The following is a 26246-nucleotide window of genomic DNA, read 5'->3' as shown; positions in this document are numbered from 1 at the left end:
ATAGCTTAGCTGCATACAATCCCTGCAACGTTCTAGATTCGGAGGTTCGGATTGTGATGTAGTGGCTACTAACAGGCCAACCACCAGTCAGATAGATAGGTAGCAACTAGGAAGAATATGAAAAAGCAAATATGCAGATACTTTTTCAGGTCACATGTGTCTAGCAAGTTTGTCCAGCATACGGCCAGCAAAGGCGGAAGGCTGCCCTGGAGATTCTCCAGAGATCCTAGGTCGGGAAGGAACGAAATATAGTAGCTCCAAGACCGAGATGAACAGAAGGAGAGGAGTACAGGACGCGGAGTATAACTCTTTGACCTTCTACCAAGAACGCTAGATCTTAGATGTCAGCGAGAACGTCATCGTACGACCCACGAGGTTCCACGACCGCCAACTGGCGCCCACAGCAAAGGTAAGACCTACACCCTAGAACCTAGCCATAGCTTGGGAACACTGTTGAAGAAGGTTCGAAGGTGGGAGGTTCTTGTCATTCTCGTGGTGGACTACTTATATTAATAGACACACGGATACACATTCCTAGCGGAATGTCCCAGCCACCGTGTTATTCAACAAGCCATGATTTTACACAACTGCGGTTGTCCTGTCGGTCACCTGGCCGCAGGGAAGTCTGGGCCTGTGGCCGGCCACAATTTTATGGAAATACGTAGCTTACACAATTATTCTAAGCGTATAGAAGGTTTCTGTGCTATGAACTGCCGCCCTTCTATGAAATCGCGACCTCATTGTGGATGGCAGTGCCTATGGAAATTGCGGCCTTAGGGAATTTATAAGAATGCAGACACCCTGCTGTAGAAAGAGCGATAGAGAAAGGTCTATCCACGCATTAAGGATGACACGTTCTCACTTATGAGCTCCAATGTGTTCCAGTATGTATTCTCGGTCTGGATGCTAAAGTCCTCAGGGCACTAAACGTCTATAATGGACCCAACTACCCTGCGAAAGTAGTGGCATAAACGAGTGTGACTATCACGTCTTACCACAGCATCTACATCTACCCCCCATCGATTCCCTGGGCCGCCTACGGCACCGCCCTTGGATCCACTGCGCTTAGTGCCATTGCAGGCATCTTATTGTATTTCTCGAACGATAGCTGTTGTAGCACTGAATTTCCGACGGTATTTAGAGTTACCTAGGGCGTCGAGGTCTCTACAAACCTCAGCCTGGAAGACTACAGCAGCCTTGATCCGCTTCCAGACCATATTGCAAAAGCGAAAATGACCATCGACTATAACCCACACAGCGTATCATCTACAGCCTCATCAAGAACCAACCAGTCAACTGCTCAGTCTTACGTCCGGGGATTCGTTGAAAGGGCCTATAGCCTAATTCGTGCATTCTCCTTCGCCTATGTTGGACTTCCCGCTTGTCCCAGCGTCCACAGTGCATGGCAATTAATATGTCTCATATTATCTATCTAATCTCTGGCCCACTTCTACCACGCAACCACGGAACGCGTCCTACAATGATATGAATAATATGGCAGCGTATACTATACGTATTACTGCTTCTCAACCTCTGAAGTCCCTTTAGTGTCTCTTATTCAGATCCTGCAATATGGTGGGCTATTATTAGATTGGACAGTCCCAGTGGTATAAGCTCACGCACTGCCGGTATACGATTCCATTTACCTTTTCCCCAGACGAGTTACTGTCTCCTGTCATCTGCTGAGGTAAAAAAACAATTGACATGAAAAGTGCAAAAGCAAAAGCAAAAAAGGATGTTGACGAGAGTGGGATTTGAACCCACGCCCCTTTCGAGACTGGAACCTTACTCCAGCTGAGAGATTATTAGTTGTTTGTTCGATAAGATAAGATTCATAGTGGTACTAACCGCCTTAGACCGCTCGGCCATCTCGCCTTGGTTGAAATTTCGCCTTCTTATTTGAAGACATAAATAAAAGCAAAAAATGAAGATGGTCTGCATTACTTCTAGATGCTCTTCAAGTTAAGAATAGGCGCTGCTGAACCAAACTGGAGGGATAGCGTAAATGGAATATCTAGGGGTAACGCCACACAGGACTCATGCACCAAGACCTGGATGTATGGTTGGCGAAATCTTTATACAATCCTGTACTGACACGCTAAAATGAACATACTCTCCCCCAATGCGAAAGCTCGCTTGTGGTGCTGGGCAATATCTCCTGGAAACCAGTTTCTTTAATTTAGTCTCCATATGATGGATAGCACCTTTGTGGATCAAGAGCTTCAACAAATTTGCTTCTTAGCCACAAACTGCGGGGAGAAACCCGTATCTATCGATGATGCCATCGACAAAAGCAAACAACAGGACAGAGTGTCTTTCAATGAAGCTGCGGAATCAGTCTCTCGGGGAAATGTCTGTACTCGTTGGCGGCCATTTGCCCCCATTCAATGCTCGTTAGGCCTCCTTTTATGGCTCTGGTGAAGAAATGCCACGAGGCTCTAACAAAGGCCATCATCCATATTGTGGATAATTGGTGGGAAGGTGGCAGAGCAAAGGGCTTTGAATGTCAGTAATATCTGTCCTTTAGAAGATTACAGCCTTTGTTAACTAATATAGCAAGGTACAATGGTGCATCAACAGAGCAAAAATGGATTCTTCCGTCCGATTGTATGGGCTATTGTAGGTCATACATTGTACTGGCAGATAATGAGAACCCTTTAATGGTGCCGTTCCGCGTTCGTGAGATCGGTTGTCGGGCTCCATTCAATGCTGTCCTTAGCTCAGCTTATCGATGTGAAAAAATAACAAGGTTGCTGCAGGCCCATGGTACCGTTGACCTGGAATCGAAGTCTGAGGCAATAGTGGATGATTTACTCAGTCTTTTTGAGCCCAGTCTACTAATAGGAACTAGTGTTAGATGGGAATACCAAAGATATTCTTAGAGCAATATCCAAGGAGAAGCCCAGGTACAATCCAGATATACTGGAGTACGATGTTAAGCAAAAAAACAAAAGGAGGAACGCTTCATAGGGAATATAATGGTATAGGAAAATTATGAGCCGTTTTACAATCTAAAAAAATGCAATCATCCTCTCCCAATAGCCTACTCCGGATCCGAGATCTAAAAGAGTAACCAGCTCTTTATAGGCGATATTCTATTACTGAATATTAAATGAGCGCCAATTATGGCTGAGGTGAAATGAGGGCTTACAGAAAGACTGATTGAAAAATATTGATTAACTAACTGCTCAATTTCAATTCTGGACAGGCCAATATATCAATATATTTGACGCCAAATTAGTGCTCATGAAAATATTTCATTGAACGGAGTAACACTTTGACTGCTCCCGATCAAACACCCTCAAACCATTTATGCTCCAACGCCTGACACGCCGTGATCCTTCTCCCCGGATCAAAACGTGTCATGGAACATATGAGACTTTTAAAGTCATCATCAACACCATTCCAGAACGCGAATGGCTCACGCGGGGTCTCCTGGTTGAATCCGTCCCGAGTCACTTCAAAAACGCGAACCCATGGGTTGTCACCAAGATGCTTCAAGAACCCGTTGAGCCCGTCTTCATCTGCGAAGTAAGAGATCTGGCGCTCGATCACGACAGCTAGGGGATCAACACCCTCTTCCAACTCGTCTTCTCGCACTGCGAAAATGATACGCTTATAGACGGCGCAGATGCACTAGGCAGCCAGCTACCAGCTGCGCTTGAAGAATTTCAGGGGGGAACTTACAACAAGAGCAAATGAGAAAACATCTGAAGGTTTGTTAACAGGCCCTCTTGCGTGGGCTTCGGGGCTCCTCCACATCCAGTTTCCTGCCTGTTTCCCGACCATGTCGCATCCTGGGGGAATATGAACTGCATCTTCCAGATCTCCAAGTTGAACTTGTGCAACAATAATCTCATCATTGCGATTCCGCCAATTGATAACATTGTTTGCTTTTACATCTACAGAGGGTAAGTTGTTGTTCAGTATTCTAATAGCAGTGAAAATACCTATGTGTACGATATCCTGATCATGAAGCTCAGCAAGCCCAGTAAGGGCATTCTTGAGGATTCTCTTGATCACCACAAGGGGCAAGTCCTTCTGGGCAAGAGCTAAGAGATGACCTGTGAAGTGTTCGAAAACAAACATAGACTTGTCAGGGATCGTGTCCACAGCAAGGCGGACATGGCTGGCATTTCCACGTAGGCGATTATTGACTTCTTCAAAATCTTCAAAGTTGACGGGGTGTATGTACTTTAATATGAACTGCTGACCCTCCGCCTTGAAGGAGATATAAGCATGTAAACATGGGGAATGTTCGGTGTCTGCTCATGAGGCACGATAGACTTGACGCGGTGGAGAAATTTCTTCCTTCAGAACATGTTCGATAGTGTAAGTGCGACCAGACGGACCTGTATGCTGTGTAGAAAGCAGAGAGTCCCTTGACATTGTGCTGGTTGTGCGATGGAAAAGAAGCTTTGATCTTGAGATTGATGCGTGCTGGAAAGTGTTTAAATACACTGAGCGTTTACAAAAGCGGCTCACTAGAAGAGCGGAAGACCTTGGTGCCAACATTGGAGGCAGAGTGTGAGGTGCAGGAACTTGGAAGTTTTTCGGATTCAAGGATCGGGAAGACGCGCATCACGTTTCGCATTAGCTAAGAATCAAGAATTCCAACTGTTTAATCAATATTCAGTATCTTACTTAGTACCTAAAGAACTTTTCTTATAGTGCTATCTGTAGTATTCATTTTTAATTTAATACAGTATTTAGGATAATATATCGGTACTATTATACTAGTGATTTTCCAAAGCACTCACGACTCCATTGCCCTCCAGGTCTTCTTTGGCTACTGTTTGTTGTTGCTATTTGCCAGCGAGATTGATCTTTCTTGGGCCTTCTGGGACGACCTAGACTTCTAGTAATTAGATATTAGGTTAATGATCGGAGTGAAATTGAATCCAGCAGGGGATTGAGGTCCTTGCTTGAAATAAGGGTTTTACAGCTTCAAAGGACCGATTGCAGTGGTCCCACCCACATTACAAAAGATAGCTAAACAAAACTCTCTACGGCGCTCAAAAGGGAGGGTAAAAAACAGCCAAACATGAAATAACAGAATTAACTACAGAGCCATCTCCGAAACTGCCACAGTTACATACAAATCTGTAGCCAAGTAACCGAAGCCACATACAGAAGCGAGTAGTAATCACCACATGAAAGGCATCTCTACTTACTCTTCTGCTTCTTAGAAGCAGGTTTCTCTGCAACCACTATGTCCTCATCCAAGTCATCAATAGTGCGGGAACGAGGTAAGCCAGACAGAAACTTAGAATGGCGAAATTTGAGACTACCCGACGCCGGGAAGGACCCTAAATTACTGCTCGTATCAGTGACCAGGGCAGGTTGTCTGCCAGTCGGCCTGGGCGAGGCAGTCACAGGAACCTTCAAGTTGGATGACAGGAACCCAATAGAGGCCGCCAGCTTGGCGGACCTTTGTAGCAGTTGATTGACGGCATCGGTATTATGCAACAGACGATCGCCGACCCGATTCACAGCGTCGAGGACTTCAGATGGAGAAGCACTAGAGGCGGTCGCCTTACCACTGGGAGTAGAAATAACGGACTCGATAGCGTCCGGTTCCTCCTTCACAGACTCACCACCGTTCTTCGCCGTCATCTTCTCATCATCACTTTCATAAAATACAACAGCCTCCGACTTCTTGAGCTTCTCGGCCTCGCTAAAGGAAGCGCGCACAAAACCGCCAAAGCTGATAATGTCGCTACAACAATTAAGTTGCTGGTCCAGTAAAATAAAAATAATAATAATAATAATAATAGGAACCTACCCAATATTCCCTGGATCAAAATTCTGGCCGCTCGCTTTGGCAAACGCCCTACGAATCGAACAATCGTTTCCACGACCTCGTGCAACGCAGTTCGAGCAGGCCCCGTGGCAGAGAGCACGCCCGCGAAAGGATGGAGAGACAATACATACTTCATAACGAGATTTTGTCTCCGTGCACTTGTCGCAGCGCTCAGTGGACTTGCAACCGCTCCGATGCAAAATATAGGCGCTTTTGTGATGCTTATGGTTAAGCTGTACCATGTCCGTGGTACCAGAAGCACGACCGCTTCGTACGGTATCCAACAGGCGTACAGCTGTTGTATCCATCACCGACATCCAGTTCAACCCTGCAACTGTTAGTGGCTAGGTAACAGAAGAGATCAGACACCCACTCTTCGTCATGGCTTCAACCTGAGCCTCACGATCGGCCTCTGTCACAGGGAGCAACGCCATGTCAGGGAAATTGACAGCGATGCGCGCTGCCGCACTCGGGAGATCAACCATGGCTCCAGTAAAAGAAATCAACAGGAAGGGGATGATAATAGGCAAATGAAGAAGAGGGGGAATGGCGAACAGCGATATCAACCGCAACGGGGGAAAGGAAGAATGGGAAAGAAATCAGGAAATCAACAAGGAGACGCGTGGGCAGAAAGAGTGAATAGCAGCACCTAGGCTGCCAACAATCAAGGCTGCGGTGTGAGGAGGGTCATAAATAGGGAAGTCTTATCAGAAGACGAAAAGGCTTGGTACTGGCAGGAACATCGTCACATACATCAGATATTTGTACCTACGTAATTAAGCATATTGACTACTAGACTGACCTGTCGGCAAGTCTCATCCGTACGGGATTCATTCCTCATCATCTATTAGCTATGTAACATTTCTACCTTCTTGCCATGGAGGACAGGTGTGGCACTTTTAGTGTTTATATTGGAATACTCAATGACTACATAAAGTCTATTTGTACCAACGCATGCAATAAGGTGGTTTAGAAATCTTCATCTCTACATCTATGTGCGGGACTTGGAACTTTGTCTCCGACCCATCATTTGGATTATTCAATTGTACCTCGCTGTCCGTAGAACCACGCTTTCGGGGATGGCCAGAACTTCAAGCCAAGTCACTCAACTATGACCACACAGACTTCACTCGAAGGATGCTTTCGAAAATGGGATTCTGCCGGTATGCTTCGTAGAGTGGTACAGCTAATATATGGATTGCATTCTGGAAAGGCCAGATTTGGTAGCCAACAAGTGTCAGGAGATATTCTTAGAGGATGTCGGAGTATGCTGATCACTATCTGTGTTGTCATGGGCATAGAAAGGGATCTTGAACATATATCCCTTCTCTCGACGCATACCCTGCTCTCCGATAGAAAGAGAAAGGAGAGGAAAAAAAGATGTTGACGAGAGTGGGATTTGAACCCACGCCCCTTTCGAGACTGGAACCTTACTCCAGCTGAGAGATTATTAGTTGATTGTTCGATAAGATAAGATTCATAGTGGTACTAACCGCCTTAGACCGCTCGGCCATCTCGCCTAATGGTTAATGTCCTTTTTTACTTTGTCTATATCAAGCAGTGTAATTCCTAAGCGGAGGTCCTCCAGTTGAAGCGATGCAGGCTATATAAGAAGGGTCATACTTCATTAATTGCAAAAGTTCATTCCCCCTGAAATATCAGTGACGTCACTATGTAGCCTTTTGAAATCGAAAAACAAATAGTGACGAAAAAATTAAATACAGCACAAATAGTAGAAGTGGGTTATCAACACATGGTCACTTCCCTTCCAAGGGTACTAATTTTCTCTCCCACAATGTTGTTCTTCTCTAACCACTTCCTACCTCAGACTACCACCTAACCACGGCCTGCAATGGCCACGGCATCGGAGGCGGATGCAACGATGCGGCAGGCCGTGGCCCGATTCCGCGCGCGCATGGGTGCCGCCAACCGACAGTTCATCCAGCACCGCATTGCTGAGGTCGAGGCCCGCGGGCTGGCGAATGAGCAGGAGAAGATCCAACGAATGGCGGAGTGGCGCCATTTCGGGGCGCTGGACACTGATGACGAGCCCGGTGGCTGCAATAATCCCGCCGCGGAGTGGACGGCGAACCGATTCCGGCGGACCCGGCGCCTGGCGGAGGTGCCCGCTCTGGCAGAGGACGCGCTCCCCCTCTTCGCCATTGACGGAATCTATCCGGCGCGGCTGTGCACGGATGAAGCGCGGCAGATCTACCTGGACACCCTGCAGGAGGTGTTCCAGCGGCAGGCGGAGAGGTGGGCTGCCGCGGGGGGCGAGGACCCTCCCGGCTCGATCCCGCGCTGCGACGAGCTGGGTCGGTTCCTGACGTACGCGCACGAGGTGGCGGATCCGGACTTTCGCCGCTCCGGCGTGGCCCCCTTCGCGGCGGGGCTTTATGTTATGTCCGGGCTCGAAGAGGTCCTGGTGGAGGGGCTTGACTCGAGCGAGCAGCGCGAGCGGTACCATGAGCGAGTGCGCCAGGAGTGCGCGCGGCTGCGGGAAAATCTCGAAGACGACCAGGTATCGCGACTGATCAACAAGATTTCAATCATTGCAGCCCCAGACTGCGATATGGAGGTCAAAGCGGGCCTCGTCACCGGCGAGGGCTATGTGGGCCATTACCCCCGGTGGTATAGTGCCTATCTGTACTGCCGTCAATGTCTGGATGAGGATGAGGACGAGACCCAGGATGAGGACGATGACGCCCCGGATGCCCGCAACATCCAGGACTGGAGGTGGCGGGTGGTCTTCATGGAGTTTGAGGGCAACTCCTACGAGGGTCAAGTCCTGTATGGGCGCAAGCCGCGATTTGACTCGATCTCCGAGTTTCTGGATTGGTACAGTAGCTGGCCGGACCACCTTGATGCCCGGGCATTACTCAGTCTCCGCCGTCACGCGCATGGTTGTGAGACCGATTGCGAATCGGACTGTGAAGATCACATTAAGTACTGACCAACTCCTATTCCTCCTCGTGCGGGCGAGAGACAATATATCAAGTGATTAGTTACTCCCTGCTTGCGCACGAGTTGGATCATGTTACAACTCTAATATGTATCAACATAAGAAACGGGCTATCCGGATGCTCCCGCTCACAGAGCGCTCAGCACACGCACTTCCGCCTTGCTCCACGCCCGTAGATCCATCATAGAGCAAAAAGCGTTCCTCAGCTAGCTGAAAGTCGCAGATACATTTGGGGGCATCTGAGTGGGGCTATGCTCTTGTTTGACCATCGTCGCACATGCATAGTATTGGAAATGCACATCGGCACATGGAAGATGAAACTCGGGTGCTACTACTGCGTGGCGACGACAATTGTCCGCCCAGTGCCCGGCACTAGAACAAGAACTTGCAACAAATGACATCTCGTTGTGGATGGCGATGACTGCTGGTCAATTCGCCATGGGAGCAAATCTGGGAGACTATGCCGCCCTATACGCTGCCGGAGTGCTATCTGCCTCCGATTCTCTGCTTTTAGCTGGTCGTCGGGCTGAATTGCTCCAACCCAAATGTGAAATAGATATCCATGCCATGCTTGCGATTCGGGTAACGGAAGCGGAGGTAAAATAAACCTCCATGGTGCGAAGTATGAGGTTGCTGCGCGTAACGGCCGGCGGGAGATGTGCCTCAGCAACCAACATTTGTGCAGTTCATCAAGAATGCCATTCCGGAGGCTTCGTTGATTCTACCCTCCCTGCGGCTCGGGGAAGACAGCTTTTTAACCCTTTCGAGTACCTTGGCATCTGTCTACCGTGCTGGCATAGATGCCAACTGGGTGGAATGGCACCGGCCATTTGAACGAAATTTGCGCCTGTTAGATGACCTTCCCTCGTACAGTTTGAATGCGAAGAACTATTGGCTTCAGTATACAGGTGACTGGCAGCTTGTTAAGAATCAACTACCAATTTGTATCCATCACGCAGACTCTGTTGGGATTCCATCCACACTCCCTACTTCTCTAATTCATCAGGTGCTTGAGGAGAGTATTTTAGGCGAAGAAGGGTCCATTATCATCCAATCCGATCTACCGCAACCAGGGTTCTTCGAGGCGGCAAATGGGCATCGTATGAATGGACATGGTGTTGTGACATCGGTAAGGGTCTCTCTCCTGTATATGTTCTCAATATAATAACGTCTATTGTGCACAGTCAACTCACGTCGATATCGCGTTGACGCTCGCAAAGCATCTCTTTCATCGCATCCGACCGGGTTCAAAGCCCCCAGGGATGGATATTCGTAACATCCAGGTCTTCCAGGGCCTTGTTCTCCATGAAGACAAGACCATCCCACAGCGAATAGGGGTTGTCGCTATAGCAGACTTCAGCAAGAGGCTATCCGTGCAGCTTCAGTAGTACAATGTCCTGCCAAATTCCGAGAATCTGGACTATGGCTTCGCCTCTGCAGAGGTGGAATTTGGAGACAGCTAAGTCTGGTTAGATCAGTGGTCCTCCTATGCTCATCTTGTTACCAGCAGAATCGAGGTCCTAGATCGTCTGGCTAACGAAGGTGTTGCTAATCGGCTATCGCGTGGCCTGACGTATACACTATTTTCTAGCCTTGTTGATTACGCGGATCGCTATCAAGGCATGCAGCAGGTCGTGTTATATGGAATGAGAGCCGCAGCAGGGGTTGTCTTATCATCAAAAGATGGAGGCAACGATCTCACCGCATTATATTGACAGTGTCAGCCATCTCGCTGGTTTCATCTTGAACGGTGGCAATACTATCGACACGCGGAAGAACTTCTTCGTGATACCTTGATTTAAGTCCTTGCGCATTGCCAGGCCGCTCCTCCCAAGGAGCGAATACCAATCGTACGTACGCAAGGTGTCACAGGCTGAGCCTGGTATCTATGCTGGAGACTTGTACATACTGCAGGGAGGCGAAATTATTGGGTTGGTAGAGGGTCTTCGGTTTCAGACTGTTCCACGGGCGCTGCTCAATAAGTTTTTCAATCCATCCGACGCACACCCACCTGACTTGACTCCCTGCAAGGAGGCCATTCAGAACAATTCAATCGTGAAGGAGCTAGTTATGGCATTCAAAGGCTCCCAGGCAGGCATCTTTCAATGATCAGCAAGATACAAAGCCGTTAGCACCGGCGGTGGTGGCGGAAATTTCAAGCCCATGGACAAGGTGATGGGATTAATCGCGGCAGAAACATCTTTGGATCTAACTGAACTCGAGGATGCAACGGAGTTTGCAGCGATTTGAGTGGATTCTTTACTGTCCCTTGTGCTGGCAGAAAAGTTCAATATTCCTTAATTGCACCAGTAATGGAGTACTGAAAGAATGGTTACGGGACATTTTTCTCTGTATATTAAGTACCTTGAGTTCTTTTGTCACTTTTTCACTTTTTTTTTCTCTAAACAGAAGCATAACGTCTATTCTATCCATAAATATATATAGGCGTTACATATAGATATATTGTACATATAATCCGTTGCATTTTTCTCAGGAATTATACATGTTGCACGCTCACCGGGAATAGATCAGCTCAACTTCCAAGCACTACGCTGGTAGGACACTGGGATCGGCTCAGGTCTCAATTGGGCCTTTGGTATGTCTTGAGATGCTGTGTTCTATATCTAATGTCATAGATAGTGATGAGCTATATCTCCTTGGATTTGTAATTAGTCGCAAAAGCATTGCTCATAGTCGGCCCCTGAGGTCAATTAGGGCTGAGTCAAATATATATAACACACAAAGAGTGAAGAATCCTAAGAAAACTGTAGCGAGCAAATGGACAACACACAGTACATAGTATCCGTAGCCAGTTGACTATAGAGCAAATATTACAGATATTAGAGGTCTACATATTAATTTGGTAGTGACACAGTCAATATTGAATCAAGTTGAAATGATAATTCTTTATCAATGACGGCTTAGATCTATATAGCTTATTTATACAAAAGAGAAGCAACCAAAGGCGAGATGGCCGAGCGGTCTAAGGCGGTTAGTACCACTATTAATCTGATGTCTTCTCAAACAAATAACTAATAATCTCTCAGCTGGAGTAAGGTTCCAGTCTCGAAAGGGGCGTGGGTTCAAATCCCACTCTCGTCAACATCCTTTTTTTTGCATTTTCTTACTCATCTCAATACCATAGCTTTACTTTATGGCCTCAATTTTTACCCAAAAGGAAAGAAATATCGATATTGAGTAAAACATGTCTCCCTCAATCCTTTGTCCTCATCCTGATAACTTGAATGGACATAAGCACATCCAATACTGGGAATAACCCATGGCTGAAACGCTCCACTTTCTTTGTACAGTCTTCAGATCCCCGTGATTCCGAAACTTTCCAATGAATTAATTCAGATTCCACCTCGGACATAAGCTGGAGATAATATCGTTCCGGATTCGGTATAGAATGGTATTTGACAGTCTAACAAGGTTGGCCCTGAGTCAATTGATCTACGGGGTAAATTAATAGCACGCTTAGCATGAACCGTGCAGCACATTGCCCCGTGTGGGCCTCCATGATGCTCCTATCATTGCTGGGGTTTTGCAGGAGCGTAGTCTGCTGGCTATGGAGATCTCTCGTGCCCAGACGACATTGACTGGCCGTAGAATACGAAGTGATAAGAGTTTAACTAGAGCTCCATGTAAACCACATAACACAATGTTATTCTCTTCTATAATAAGTTCCAAACAATTCCAATTACCTAAAAAGCAAGCATTGAACCCGACTTCGGAGTATGGGATAGACTGATCATTTGTAGGGCGCATAGAAAACGTGCTGAGTCAGCCATCGAGGGGTTCCTGGAATAAATTCCATGAGTCACCTGCCTTTGCGGGGCAAAAGACTTTTGGATGTTGAAAGTGCTTATCTTCTTTCCCGCACACGAATTCCTGCCAACCCCAGTCTTCCCCTGACTACCTTGAGGACACCATAACCCACTCTCACCATTGAAACGTTGACGTCCTCTGATCGGCTGGAAACATGACGGAACAAAATAAACCCATCCTCCCCGAATCCGGGAAGCGCAATTTTCTCGTCACTAGCGCTCTGCCATACGTGAACAATGTTCCTCATCTGGGCAATTTGATAGGTTCGACCCTGTCGGCTGATGTCTTTGCCAGATATGGTCGGGGTCGTGGTGCCAACACCCTTTATGTCTGCGGTAAGTCCTCTATACAACCCCGCGAACACTATCAAACCCCTCCATTGCTGCGCTCATGCTAACTGTCCCGGTCCTTCAGGTACCGATGAGTACGGCACGACGTCCGAAGCGAGAGCCATCCAAGAGAACATGACCACCAAGGAACTTTGCGACAAATACTATGCCCTCCATGCCGAAGTTTACAAATGGTTTAACATCAGCTTTGATATTTTCGGCCGCACAACCACCGAGCTTCAGACTAAGATTACTCAGGATATCTTCCTTAAGCTTCACGATAACGGTTTCTTGTCGGAGCACGTAACAACTCAATTATACTGTGAGGAGCACAAGTCGTTCTTGGCAGACCGCTTTATCCAGGGTGAATGCCCACACTGCAAGTATATCGATGCTTATGGTGATCAATGCGACCTCTGCGGTCAGCTTTTGGACCCATTGGATCTTATCAAGCCTCGCTGCAAGCTCGATGGGGCCACCCCCGTGAAGAGGGATACGAAACATATCTTCCTGAAGTTGGACAAGTTACAACCCGAGATCCAGGCATTCTTCGACGAGTCTTCGACAAAGGGAGGATGGTCTCAGAACGGAAAGGATATCACCTCATCCTGGTTGACGAAGGGATTGCAAGAGCGCAGCATTACTAGAGATATTAAGTGGGGTACTCAGGTGCCTCTGCCAGGCTACGAGGAAAAGGTTATCTACTCCTGGTTTGACGCTTGCATTGGTTATGTGTCCATTACCGCAAACTACACCGACCAGTGGGAGAAGTGGTGGCGCAACCCGGAGAATGTCGAGCTTTACCAGTTCATTGGAAAGGACAACGTTGCCTACCACTCCGTCATGTTCCCCGGTACTGAAATCGGTACTCGGGAGAAGTGGCTGAAGGTCCACCACCTCTCTACCACCGAATACCTGACTTATGAGGGTGGCAAGTTCTCCAAGTCTCGCGGCATCGGTGTGTTCGGAGACTCAGCCAAGAAGACTGGCATCCCTGCGACGTATGGCGTTACTACCTGCTCTCTCACCGTCCCGAGACTGGCGACAGCGAGTTCAACTGGGACCTCTTCATCAGCTCCAACAACAACATTCTCCTCAAGAACCTGGGTAACTTCGTCAGCCGTGTCGTGAAGTTCGTCAACTCTAAGAACTACGACAACATTGTGCCCGACTACACCACCTATTCTGACCCTGCCTTTGACGCTTGGAAGGAGGAAATCAACGAACTTCTCACCCAATACATCCAGCAACTCGATGCCGTCAAGATCCGCGCTGCCATTGACACCGTCCTCACCATCTCCCAGAAGGGTAACCTGTTCCTCCAGTCCAACAGCCTCGATAACAAGCTCGCCGAGAACGAGCCGGTCAAGTGCGCCGCTGTGATCGGCCTTGCCCTCAACCTCATCCACCTCCTGTCTGCCCTCCTCTCCCCCTACATGCCCGAAACCGCCGCCAGCATCAACGAGATCCTCCGTACTGAGGCTATTCTGATCCCGGATCGTTGGAACGCCGACACCGTGAAGCCCAACCACGAGATTGGCAAGGCCAAGTTCCTGTTCAGCAACATCAAGCCCGAGAAGGCCAACGAGTGGCGTGACATGTTCGGTGACGAGGAGGCCAAGAAGGTCAAGGAGGAAGAGGCCAAGAAGAAGGCCGCTAAGAAGGCCGAGAAATTGGCCAAGAAGGAGAAAAAGAAGGAGCAGAAGGAGAAGGAGGCTGCTGCCGCCACCGCCGACGGAGTGTCCGAGATCTCTCAGTCCGCAGAGAAATTGAACATTCAACAGTAGACCAATAACCATACGGTCACGCGCGACATTCTATACTAGATGATGTCGCGCTGTACGTCTAGAAGGATGCCACCAGCGATGTGGTAGACATGATTGATATGATCACCTAGAGCCTATTTATTTGAAAGATTTGATGTGATTTTCTTTTATTATTTTATACAATATTCATATGTCCGGTGACTTCAACGTCCTGGAAAGTGTAGTTAGAGATGATACCACGGAGAGCATACTATCAATCAACTGACACTATCTTGGAGATTCTTTAGTCTCCAAGATGCCTATCACCTTGATATTCAAGCCCGGATTGCTGGCGTACACAGGTTAGATACTGATTATTGCATTATACCCGAATACGGTCTCTTCTAATGCTCTTCCCGGGGTGCCGAGGCCGATTGCCTGACCACGGATTCTATATACAGGACATGCTCCTCAACCCGCTGAAACCGACTCAACCTTGCCAATTGCCCCACGCTTCCCTTTGCTTTACCGACCCTCTCGCCGCCACGCTGGCCTTCTTCCGTCTCTATGTCCAGCTATGTCCCTCGCATTCCTCTGTCCCACGTAAGCATGCCTGTCCCGTATTTTCATCCTGTATGCCCCGCGTCCTGTCCTATCCGTGTTCCGTGCCATCAGCTCGCAACGACAGTTTCAATGCAAAAAGGGGTCATTATTGAGTAGTGAGAATGTAGGTGAAGGTTGAAAGGACGATTTGGCGCTGCTGCTCGGTCAGCTCGACTAGCCTGCCACAGAGTTCGCCCGTACTGCAGGTTAGAATGACCTCACAGAGAGCTTGGCAAGGAACTACTCGATTTACATTGTATGTACAAAATAACGAACGGTAAAAAGAAAAGAGATAGACAAACATGACCTCGATAGTAGGACAGAAAAGCAAAAAATATGGGGCGAGCCGGGATCGAACCAGCGACCTCACGATCACCAGATGGTGTTAGAGGTGAAGTTGAAACTTCAGTCGTGCGCTCTCCCAACTGAGCTATCACCCCAATTGTTGAATAGTGACACAAAATAGGAAATCAAGAAAGCAAGAGTGTACTTATATCCTAGCCCTAATTTCATCTCCAGGGACACTTCACAACTACTAGCTGGTACTATTATATAAGATATCCCTGGGGCAAATAGGAGACCGGCATAGCCTAGATGTTACGCTTGTGGGTCTCTATGGCAAGTGTCTAAGTTCCGACAAGGTATGAAACAGACCTAGCACGCATTCCCGATCTTGGTCCGTTCCTCTCACCTCCATATATGTTTTAGATGCCTCTGACTGACTCAAAGTATTAGCGAACCAGTTATCCTATAGTTAGTTGCAACAAACCAACAGTAAAAGCATATCCCACTAAACTAACACCCAAAGCCCAATCACAACGCATTCTCCTACCATAAGCGCAACGCCAAGTCTCCGAAACTCTCCGCTGACACTCGAAACCCTATTTATATAGATCCAGCAACACCAGGAATTAGAATCATTCATAAGTTCAAACAGCAACCACGAACAACCCAAAGACCAAGTTATTACTACGAATATTGCAAGAAAGACAAAGAAAATGAGCACAAAAACCCACACCCCCCACAAACCCAATACACCTACAGCTACACCCACCACCCCCAGAAAACCAATCCAAACCAACAATCCTCCTCCTTCACGGCTTCCCCTCAACATCCTACGACTGGCGTCATCAAATCCCCTACCTCTCATCACTCGGCTACGGCATCATCGCCCCAGACCTCCTCGGCTACGGGGCCACCAGTAAACCATGCGACATCACCGCGTACAAAACTAAGTCCATGGCCGCGGAGATAATCTCCATCCTGGACGCTGAGGGGGTCGACAAAGTCCATGCCGTGGGACACGACACGGGGTGCACGCTTCTGTCTCGATTGGCGGACTACTTCCCAGAGAGGTTGCTGTCATGTGTCTTTTTGGACGTGCCGTATATGAGTCCCGCAGTGAAGTTTGATTTGGATACTGTGAATAACGTTACGAGGAATATCTTGGGGTTTGAGAGGTTTGGGTATGTGGGCTTTTTTGCTAGGGAGGGGAGTGGGGAATTGTTGGATCGGTTTGTATGTTTTCTTTCTTTCTAATCCGAGTCCTAAGTCTATGGAGATTGGGATGGTGTTAATCCACCATAATGGAGAGGACATGAGCTAACAAATAACGATACAGGCAGATTCCTTCTTCACCCTCTTCTACCCCCACAATCCCTCACTATGGACCTCACACCTTTGCCCAACCGGGGCAATAGAAGAATGGCTTCTATCCGACCATCGAGCCCCATTAGCTCCTTACATCACTGAAGAAGTTCGTTTCCACAAGAATCCAATCCCCCAACAACAAAACTAACGAAAGGCCCAGGAATTTAAAACCCACCAAAAACTCCTAGTCGGTCACCACGCCTCAGCACTGAATTGGTACCGGGCTCTGGTCTCGAATATCAACGTGGAAGACGAAGAACAGGCCCGTATTACCCCTTCACTGTCTATGCCGGTTCTCTTGGTTTGTCCGAGAAAGTCAAGCTTGGAGATGCCTGGTCTTGAAGAGGGGATGAGGGCTGTCTGCGCTGGCGATTTGGTGGTAAGGAGGGTGTCGACGACGGGGCATTGGGTTCAGTTGGAGGCGAGGGAGGAGGTTAATCGGATGCTTGGGGAGTTTTTTGAGGGTATGAGGACCTAGGGGTATGGGCTGGTGTTGTTGTATAGTACGGCTTTCTTTCTCTCCTCTTTTCTGGGAATTATGAGATGGGGAGCTTGGTATGTGCTTTTTGGCCTTCATGTCAAGTTTCTAAGACCTGGAAGGTACCAAGCCAGAGTCTTATATTCTAGCATGCTTTTCAGGTCTAGTGGTCTATTTTTCAAGTATTCATATATACTTTTGTCTGTCTCCCAGAACTCTAGATATTTGGCTTTACTGTAGTGTCACAGATACCTTTATATCTTGTAAATAACTTATAACCCCTCCCAATAAAACCCATATATACTTACTAGCAATAGAACTATTATAAGGCCTCTAGAGCTAATACCTAGATCCATATCCTAGATCAAGTATAAGGATCGAGATTGATAGGAGCACAAAGAGCTATCCGGGGGATTTGGCAGATAGAAGTCGCACCCCGTATCTGTAGCAATCCTTACCGATCAGGAGTTGTTCATTTCGTACTGATTTGAGAATATAACAGAGACACTACTCATAGAATAATAACCGCTAAAGCACCCTCTCTGATTAGAGTATGGCAATCGCGTTAAGGTGAGTATTGGTGATGGGTTCGAAATTTCACATCTCATAAGATATATGGCATTTTTCCCGCCTTTTAGTAGATTTAGAATTGGTCTTGGATGGAGTATTGAGGATAGTAATTAATTAAGCGGCTTGGTCCTATTGGATCTATTAGCTTTCTTAGAGAGGATTCTTATAAAGTATATTATGTGAAGAAGTAGTTAAGCGAGTTCTCTCTAATAGCTAGTTCGACTCCACTTTGGAAGCCTAGTTTGATATTAAATTTTGTTTTAATGAAACTGGGATGGCAAAAGTCGGTCTGTAGGGAAAAACCCATTAGCTGAAAGCATAGAAAGCTAGCTAACTACCTTCTAATTAACTAAGTTTTTAGTAGTTAAATTCTGGAAATTCTCTATTCCTTGTATGTATCCTACTTGTCCTCCGTATTAGCTTCGCGCTTTGGAAACATAAGCTGAAGTGGAGCCCAGCCCCAATTGGTGACGAGTCAACAGATCGGCAGTGGATCTACTTGGGAAAGATCGCGTTGATCTCCGTGGAGCGGTTCGCTTAGAGATCTTGAGTCAAGGCTGAGCTGAAGATTGTACATCAGCGAGTCAGGCCTGCAGATAGTAGTAGGATGTATATGTGGCGCAGCTGAGCTTGACGATCGATCAGGCTTGGCCGATCGACTAGCACGCGAGATCATTCCTTTTCAGTGACCATCTTGAACTATAATCTCTTCTGAACTCTGGACACGGCCTTGCCACGGATGAGAAAAAGGTTCGATCCAAGCGATGCTGGTGGACATAAAGCTCCATGTTCCGTACTTATCTGGCCAGTGTTTGGCAATATCCATGGATATGTCAAAAGAAAAGCAAGCACACAGGCTCAGGGGCAATTAATGACCGGCTCATTCCGCCGTTGAGTGTATTTTTCAATATCTTAGACGGCGACACAGTATACACTATGATTGAACGAGCGGAATCGTGTTCTCTCCACAGCCCCTGGGAGCCTAGTGAAGCCACAGTCGCGCCCCAGCAGCTCATTTCTCATGCATATAACTGTATTATCTTCTACCGGTGGACCTCACCGGATGGGATGTCCGAGCGTGGGCGCGTTATGGCACGCCTTGTTGCAGAGATGATGGAGGAAGCCAAGCGTCGAGTCTGGTTGGATCAATGGGAAATGAGACGGGACACGACCCCCGATCAAGTCGTGCGACGGATTTCCGATATTTTCCTGTCTGTACCAAAAGTCGTCATCCTGGCAGCCCCAGGGGATTGGAACCGCTTCACCAATGCCGATGATATCCACCGATGGGAGTGGGAATTAAGCTTACAGAGTGGTAAGATCAAAATCCCGCGCTTGTGACAGAGTCTGGCACTCACTGGGAATTATAAGACAAGAAGATCTGGATCCTGCGGTATGGGGTCCCTGAGACGACACAGACACTGTCCAAAGAGCAGTTGGCGACGGACCTGCGAAAGCACAGCGGCCGTCTAGCGGACCTTGTTATGAATGGAAACATTCAAGTGCGGGTATTAACGATGGATAACCTGAAAAGAGTCCTAAGGGAAGTTGTATAAGTTAAGTAATAGTTTTATTGTGATGAATGTATGCCTGTATTCTGCCATCCTGTTCTTTGACTATATGGACACTAGTATAGATGCCGATTCGATCACTCAGGACGACCTAAAGGCCCACTAGCTCAAGAAGGTCAAGGAAAATGTGATCGACTCCACAGAGATAGATTCCATTTAGTCAGATTAGTGTAAACTCCAGCAATGTGGCGCATATAGCTGAATGTTGGCGGCCAAAGACTAGGCATCGTTGCTCCTCTTTCCACTGTAGCTGCTAGCTTTTGTCCCACCGGTACCTGTAACATGGCCTTGTTAAACACAACACCTTTAGAAGCTTTCAGCTCAAACATTGTGTGATCGTTGATCCAGCCTTCTCAGAATGGTCACACGTCGATCTTAAATAGTACTGCATGTTCTAAATCTCGCTTCCCCCGACTTTGTAGTCTCCTATAGCGGGGAATACGAGTAAGGAATGTTACTTAGTTTGTTTTACGATATAGGAACTTAGTATATAAATATATGTAGTCTGGTTCTTTTAATCGAGTCTTATTTCACTCAGACAAAGGTAGAAGGGTTTACAATTACCTACTTTCCAAGCGGTTAATAAGTTAGGTAGTATACATAGGGTAGCTCCCAACCTAGAACTACTACAATAGAACAATTAATCAATGGAAGTAACTACTAACTAGTTTCAAACTAAAAACTCTTAATGCAAATAAGCTTTCATCACATCGCTCCACCTTGTTTTGACGCTACGTACTCCGGAGTACCAACACGAAGCCCTAATTTAATCTATGTATCAAAAATCCAGCTATCTACCCGTGACGTCACATGCACATCAAGCCCTGATATAACCAATTCTCCACTCTACACTGACAAGTCTAATAGAATATTAATTTACATACATATATACATACATACTTTAGCTTTATCAACCCACAAAACACCACTCCCCTCAAGGAGTCAAGATGTCCACCCAATCCCAACCCCCCAAAGCACAACCTACACCCAACCCCAAAACCCCATCTCGCAGACCCCCCTGGAACAACACAAACAACGCACCCGCCACCACGGCGATAATGTACCAACCATAACCCGTGGTCCGCAATCCAGGCCCTCAAACAGTGGCACCCTCTCCGAGCTTACCCAATCCCGCCAACAGCAACAACGCGACCTCCACTTTGCGGCCGACGTGGACACGCAATACGGCGTAGAGCAGCAGCCTAATGAGGGGAGTATCGCGGCAAACGTTGAGGGGAAGAGTGCCCGTGCTAGTGACCAGGCGGGGGCTCATGCTGGGCCTGTGGGGAGTGCGTTGGGGCCGGGATATCCTGCTTCTGCTTCTGCTGCTGCTGCTGGGGATGGTGGGGAGGTGAGGGAGTTGGGGAGGAAGGAGGTGCATGAGTGGATGCTTGGGGAGAGGGTTGGGCGGTCGCCTACGGAGCCGGATGGGGATTTTGATGGTGGTTATGAGAGGGAGGAGGAAGTTGATGCTGGTAGGGCTGTTAGGGAGGGGACGGGGAGTGCGGTTGTTAGGTGAGTGATTGCGTGCGTGTGTGGATGTGGATGTGTCTATTGTTGTACATTTAGTCTTGCAGGAAATTGTTGGATGATGGATGTAATGTAAATTCAATAAACTCAGTCTGTATACGGAGACTACCGGCATTTCTGAGCTGCAGCTGGACAGCGTTGGTAGACAGCAGTCGACTTTCAACCCCCCTGGAAGAATCCAATCCCCAACCATACAGTCAGAGATTCTCCTTAACAGGATTCTGATTTCCCTCCCAAACCAACTTCCTTGGCCGCATATACTCGTCGAGAACCTCATCACTAACCAGCCCTCTCCTCTCTTGAAAGTGATGTACATACTCCTGCAAAGCCTCGATGGCCATCTTCTTCAACTCACCCGTCAAGAGCTCACCGCTCTTATAGCTCTTATAAACCTCCTCGAGCTTCGCGTCGTCCTCCTCAAAATACGTCAGATAGATATACGAAACATCCACATCCGGATTTCCCCCAAGACGACGATGATCTTCTACGCTAACCTGCCCGCCACTGAACGCATACTTGTTAATCTTCGTTTTGATCTGTTTCGGCGTATCAGACATGAAGATAGCGGAATTAGGGTTCGACGAGGACATCTTCCCCCCAGGACCCTGCAGCGCAGTGAGGAATTTGGAATGGATGAGCGCCGGCTTAGGCGACGGGAAGCGCATCTTATGCGCGTTATCCCGCAGCAAACGGAAGTAGGGGTCCTGGTCGATGCCCATGGGGATCAGGCAGGGGATGTTGGCGATGGACTGGGTGCGAGTCGGTTGTGGGTCATCTGTCCAGATTTCTGGGTAGGATGTTGCGAAGGCGGCTACGCATTGAACCGAGGGGAAGAAGATACGGCCGATGTTGGTACTGTTTTAGTTCACGGTTAGCTGAGTTCAGCTTCAACATAAATAGGTAAGTCTAGCATGCTACAATACCTTTCATTGAAGCCGAATGCGCCTCGGACTTGGTTGAAAGTCACGAGCTTCGAGAACTCCCATGCGTTCATCAGAAAGTGGTTGCTGAAGTACTTGAGATCGCTGTAGATAAAGGTCTTCTTCTTGTCGAACCCAATGGCAATGATGTCTCGAGCATTCTCCTTGGCGTATTCCATTGTTTCTTCGAAGGTGAGACTGTCTTTGAATAGGGCTTTCTCGTCGTCCGTGAGCATGAATACCAGGGGTACGTCGAAGACGTCTTGAAGCCACTTGGTAAATTGCAGAGGAATCGTGTGTCCCAGGTGCAGACTGCCGGTGCTTGGGCCACGACCGGTGTAGAGGAAGAAGGGCTCGCCGCGTTCGTATAGGTTCAGGATCCGGTCGAAGTCACGGTGGCTGAAGAACAGACCGCGTCGGAGCCAACGGTGCGGCTTGTGCCCAGTGACCTGCTCGAAACGCTCGAGGAGTTTTTGATCTATAATGGACGTGTTCCATTTTCTGCGGTGGTTAGTATGTTGCCAGCGATGCGCTTGCGGTAAACATACCGGGAGATAGCTTCGTAGTCAATCGAGGCAACATCGCCGTTCTCATCCCGGGCGCCTCGACAGACCAAGGATTGATGTCTTGTTCTTGATTAGATGTTGTCATATTCTCAGCCATTGTTCAGGTTGCAGGTGATACAAAGAGAAAGTAAAGTTGGTTTGTTTATGTAGGATGACAGTGACTCACCATATTTAATCTAGGGCTAAGCACTAGTCACGGGACATTGATCTTCAGTTAATTAAGAAGCGATAAGGTACACCATTTCTGCCCCCACTAAATTACAATAGCAGGAAAAATGAGCAGAAGATAAGAAAGAAAAAGAAAAAGCCAGTTCGTACGTGAACTCTGTCATTCAATTTTGCAACAATAATTTATTCGGGGTATCAAGTTTCAACGATCCAACAAAAGCATATCTCAAAACGTAACAAGATTAAGCGTCCTCGTCACCTTCTCCGATAGATACTTTCTTCAGAGAAAGATCCTTCTTCAATTCCTGAATGCGCCTGGCAAGCTTGTTCTTCAAAATCTGGTTTTGCATCTTCTCCCACTTAGCAGTCTCCGTTCGGATAAGCGCTTCTAACTCTGCAATTTCTTCGCGTTGCTGTTGCATTTGTTGCCGCTGTTCCAGCTGCTCCTCATCCAGTCCATCTTCAGGCACACCGCGTTCATCTCCATCAGACTCGTCGCTCTCGTCGCCCGACGACTCCGCTGCAGGTGTGGACGGCTTCGTTGCCATAGGCGTACCAGCCTGATAAACCCCACTGTCCACGGGAGTCGCAGCGGCAGCGGGAGGAGCTGCATTGTCATCGGCGGCCAGAGCAGCTTCCATCTCCGCAGCAAGGGCGTCCTCAAAGTCTTCAAAGATACCGGGGGCCTCTTCCATCCCCATATCCCATTCACCTTCGGCATCCTGCTCGTCATCGTACTCGTCATATTCTCCACTTTGTACGAGGCCCTCCGCCCGGTTCAGTGACGCGCTATCGACCAACTCGTAACGAGGGATGCCAAAAGCGGCTTCATCCTGTGCAATCAAATCTTCCACAGCCTTCTCGACCTGTTCGATCGTCCGAGTGCTAACTCGCTCACGGAATCGCCGCCTGCGCACCCATTGCAAAGGCGGTGTCAGACCATGAGGATACTGCAAAGTCTTATCATCGCCGTGTTCGACCTCGGGAGGGAGTGGGTACTCCAAAGCTTCTTTCTCGTTCGCAACCGGGCCCAGCACCAACAGCATCTGACAGATATCCCCCGACTTGTACCATCCACGGCGATCCCAACTCTTCATACCCTCAATAATACATGGTAGATCCACCAAAGCCGCAGCAAATTGCTTATCTCGAACTCTAAAAACGGCGCGTCGTCCTTCGCGTGTAAGCGGTTTGAATGAGAACTCTGAGCGATCAAATCGTCGTTCGGCGATAGCACGTCGTAGATATTCACATTCCTCTCCAGGGAGCATACGTAGGATAAATCCTTCCTCGATAGAGGGGTCGATTTCTGTATCTGACGCTTCCGAGTCGTATCCAACACCAACTGGCCGATTTGGAACCAGGCCCTTATTCTTAATCCGAATCGACTGCACGCCGGGTTTCTTGGAGGGGTTCAACTTCAAACGCTTGGGGCCTGCCGGTTTTTCTGGCGCGGGCCGCGACGCAGAAGGCTCACTGACGGCGGGTTCATCGGCTGGCCGCTTTTTCGATGGCTTTTTCTTCTTTGCCTTCTCTGGCTCTGCTTCTGTGGTTGGTTTGCGCGCGATTTTTAGCGTGAGTTTGCGTTGAGGGGTTTCTGATGGTGGAGGAGGAGCTGGCTTCTTGGGCGGTTCCTCTGGCGCCTTTTTCTTGCCGAAGGTGAGCTTCAGCGACGGGCGACCCTCAGACATGGTGGACGGTTCGTAGATTCAACGAGTGAAGCGGAGTGCTTGACCCCAAGCTGAAGCCGGGGGAATAGAATGAACGTATGAGTGTATGTGGTGTGAGGGATAAGAATGAGGACGTCTGGTTGATGTAAATTGTGGTTGCGGAGGAAGAGAACACAGGCCAAAAGGCGGAAAGGAAACGACGCGACCGCCGGAAGTCCGCTGACCTGAACTGTTTCGTTCCGCCTTTCCATCAACTTTCATTCCATCAACACCACCGAATTAAGAACGCAATTCTTCCCTCATACTCATCCTGCGTCATTATTCGTCTCTCTCCTATCTGACGAATCAACCTGTCTTTCCGCGAAACCCAGACTCTCAGCATCACTCAAATACACCACGGCACAACTCTCACTTTCCCTTCAACAAAGCAATCAATATGTCAGGTCCAAATCTACACAACGCTCTGCTCCGCCCGCCCATTATCCAGATTCTCCGTGCAGCCGGCTTCCACGCAACCCGTCCGTCAGTCCTAGACACCCTTGCCGACCTCACGGCCCGCTACGTGATGATCCTGGCCTCATCCGCAACCACGCACGCCGCCAACGCCCACCCAAACAACCCCGTCCCCACCCTGGAAGACATCTACCAAGCCCTACAAGACGCGGGCGCGTTGCGACCACAACTCCGCGAGTGGGAAGAAGACTGGCACGGTGACGAAGACATGCGAGGACTGGAAGGGTTTCTAGGATGGTTCACGGGCCCGGCGAATCGGGAAATTCGACGCATCGCGGGATTCCTACCGAGCGAGGGTGACGTTGTGGATACGGATTTCCTGGAGAAGGAAGATTATCTCACGGTGTTGAAGAAGAAGCACAGTAAGACGGGAGAGGAGTCGAGATATGCGGGAACTGTCCTGGGAAAGAATGCCGAGGAACATCCGATTGTGATTGAGGGCGGTGCGCCGAGCATCCAGGAATGGGGGTCGCAGGTGCGTTCGCGGGCGCCGTATTTCGCAGAGAGTGATTCTTCCGGGGTTAGCAGTGCGCCGAGCAACTTGTCGGACGGGGAGGGCATGGATGTGTGAAGCAGTGAGGCTTAAGGAGGATGTTTTTCCTCGTCTTCGAGGATTAACGTCTGCGAACAACGGACGGTACATGGTGGAAGGACCATTGTATTGGAGACTCTGTTGGAGTCTCTTTGCTCCTATACATACGCTCACGCTACTGTCTGGTAACAGACAGCAAGGACAAAAGGTCTGCTGGGCAACACTGTTGTCCTTGACCAAGGGAACGATTGGTCGCCGACTTGATCGACTGGGTATTCTTACAGCCCGTATTCACAGTCAACATATCTATGCACCCGGCCAATATTCTCGACATGAAGATAGACACACCGAGACCTCGAATACAGCGGTCCGCCGTGTCGACTTATATATCCTGCCCTGGATGCAATTCAAACAAGGGTATGAGATTGGGTCAACCAGCAGAGTGAAAGCGGGCCATATGAAGAGATATACCACTCAATTCGGCATGAAACCATTAGCTATAGTATCAATGAGCGAGGAGCAGACAAAGAAGCGCTACTCAAAGTTAGAAATAATCAAAGAATCACCAACCACCAAAGCTCCATTGTAGCAAACCTTCCGTAGCAAACAGTAAATAAAAGTCTTGGCCGCCATGACATCAACCACCCGAACCTCACTTAAACTCCATCTCCAACTCCCCAATCCCCAAACTACACCACCACCTACACCCACAGACACAATGGTCTACGCCTTCACCCTCCCAACAACCTCTCACCTCTCCTTCCAAACCCACCTATCCTCCACCACGCACCCCTCCCTCCCGCAAGCC

At 48.4% G+C, this 26246-nt stretch overlaps 9 protein-coding genes across 9 annotated transcripts; 6 read left to right on the top strand and 3 right to left on the bottom strand.

Annotated features, from left to right (window-relative positions):
• Nucleotides 1-3291: 3291 nt before the first annotated feature.
• Nucleotides 3292-6288, bottom strand: ANOM_004084 (putative calcium/calmodulin dependent protein kinase; the record flags this gene model as incomplete). Its single annotated transcript, XM_015549341.1, has 6 exons — nucleotides 3292-3636; nucleotides 3688-3902; nucleotides 3951-4265; nucleotides 5175-5719; nucleotides 5786-6131; nucleotides 6177-6288. 6 exons carry the CDS (start codon nucleotides 6286-6288, stop codon nucleotides 3292-3294), a joined length of 1878 nt encoding a protein of 625 aa, XP_015408961.1.
• Nucleotides 6289-7655: 1367 nt separating this feature from the next.
• On the top strand, nucleotides 7656-8756 carry ANOM_004083 (uncharacterized protein; the record flags this gene model as incomplete). Its single annotated transcript, XM_015549340.1, has 1 exon — nucleotides 7656-8756. The coding sequence occupies one exon, from the start codon at nucleotides 7656-7658 to the stop codon at nucleotides 8754-8756; it is 1101 nt and encodes a 366-aa protein (XP_015408969.1).
• A 3888-nt stretch (nucleotides 8757-12644) lies between these two features.
• ANOM_004082 (methionine--tRNA ligase MES1) lies at nucleotides 12645-14709 on the top strand (the record flags this gene model as incomplete). Its single annotated transcript, XM_015549339.1, has 3 exons — nucleotides 12645-12928; nucleotides 13008-13923; nucleotides 13971-14709. The coding sequence occupies exons 1-3, from the start codon at nucleotides 12748-12750 to the stop codon at nucleotides 14707-14709; spliced, it is 1836 nt and encodes a 611-aa protein (XP_015408970.1). The 5' UTR covers nucleotides 12645-12747.
• Nucleotides 14710-15234: 525 nt separating this feature from the next.
• On the top strand, nucleotides 15235-17398 carry ANOM_004081 (alpha/beta hydrolase; the record flags this gene model as incomplete). Its single annotated transcript, XM_015549338.1, has 4 exons — nucleotides 15235-15270; nucleotides 16315-16788; nucleotides 16892-17026; nucleotides 17081-17398. 4 exons carry the CDS (start codon nucleotides 15235-15237, stop codon nucleotides 17396-17398), a joined length of 963 nt encoding a protein of 320 aa, XP_015408962.1.
• A 1506-nt stretch (nucleotides 17399-18904) lies between these two features.
• ANOM_004080 (uncharacterized protein) lies at nucleotides 18905-19524 on the top strand (the record flags this gene model as incomplete). Its single annotated transcript, XM_015549337.1, has 2 exons — nucleotides 18905-19283; nucleotides 19340-19524. The coding sequence occupies 2 exons, from the start codon at nucleotides 18905-18907 to the stop codon at nucleotides 19522-19524; spliced, it is 564 nt and encodes a 187-aa protein (XP_015408963.1).
• Nucleotides 19525-20486: 962 nt separating this feature from the next.
• ANOM_004079 (uncharacterized protein) lies at nucleotides 20487-21058 on the top strand (the record flags this gene model as incomplete). The annotated part of the gene is made up of 2 exons (XM_015549336.1): nucleotides 20487-20599; nucleotides 20644-21058. The coding sequence occupies 2 exons, from the start codon at nucleotides 20487-20489 to the stop codon at nucleotides 21056-21058; spliced, it is 528 nt and encodes a 175-aa protein (XP_015408964.1).
• Nucleotides 21059-21266: 208 nt separating this feature from the next.
• Nucleotides 21267-22652, bottom strand: ANOM_004078 (tryptophanyl-tRNA synthetase, cytoplasmic; the record flags this gene model as incomplete). The annotated part of the gene is made up of 3 exons (XM_015549335.1): nucleotides 21267-21924; nucleotides 21993-22467; nucleotides 22538-22652. The coding sequence occupies 3 exons, from the start codon at nucleotides 22650-22652 to the stop codon at nucleotides 21267-21269; spliced, it is 1248 nt and encodes a 415-aa protein (XP_015408983.1).
• Nucleotides 22653-22965: 313 nt separating this feature from the next.
• On the bottom strand, nucleotides 22966-24414 carry ANOM_004077 (transcription initiation factor TFIID subunit 7 family protein; the record flags this gene model as incomplete). Its single annotated transcript, XM_015549334.1, has 1 exon — nucleotides 22966-24414. One exon carries the CDS (start codon nucleotides 24412-24414, stop codon nucleotides 22966-22968), a length of 1449 nt encoding a protein of 482 aa, XP_015408982.1.
• A 415-nt stretch (nucleotides 24415-24829) lies between these two features.
• On the top strand, nucleotides 24830-25477 carry ANOM_004076 (Bromodomain associated domain protein; the record flags this gene model as incomplete). The annotated part of the gene is made up of 1 exon (XM_015549333.1): nucleotides 24830-25477. The coding sequence occupies one exon, from the start codon at nucleotides 24830-24832 to the stop codon at nucleotides 25475-25477; it is 648 nt and encodes a 215-aa protein (XP_015408981.1).
• Nucleotides 25478-26246: the final 769 nt, after the last annotated feature.

This window comes from Aspergillus nomiae (genome assembly GCF_001204775.2).
Source record: "Aspergillus nomiae NRRL 13137 chromosome Unknown contig00062, whole genome shotgun sequence".
Taxonomy (NCBI): Eukaryota; Fungi; Ascomycota; class Eurotiomycetes; order Eurotiales; family Aspergillaceae; genus Aspergillus; species Aspergillus nomiae.
This window is presented reverse-complemented; position numbering and strand designations above follow the sequence as displayed.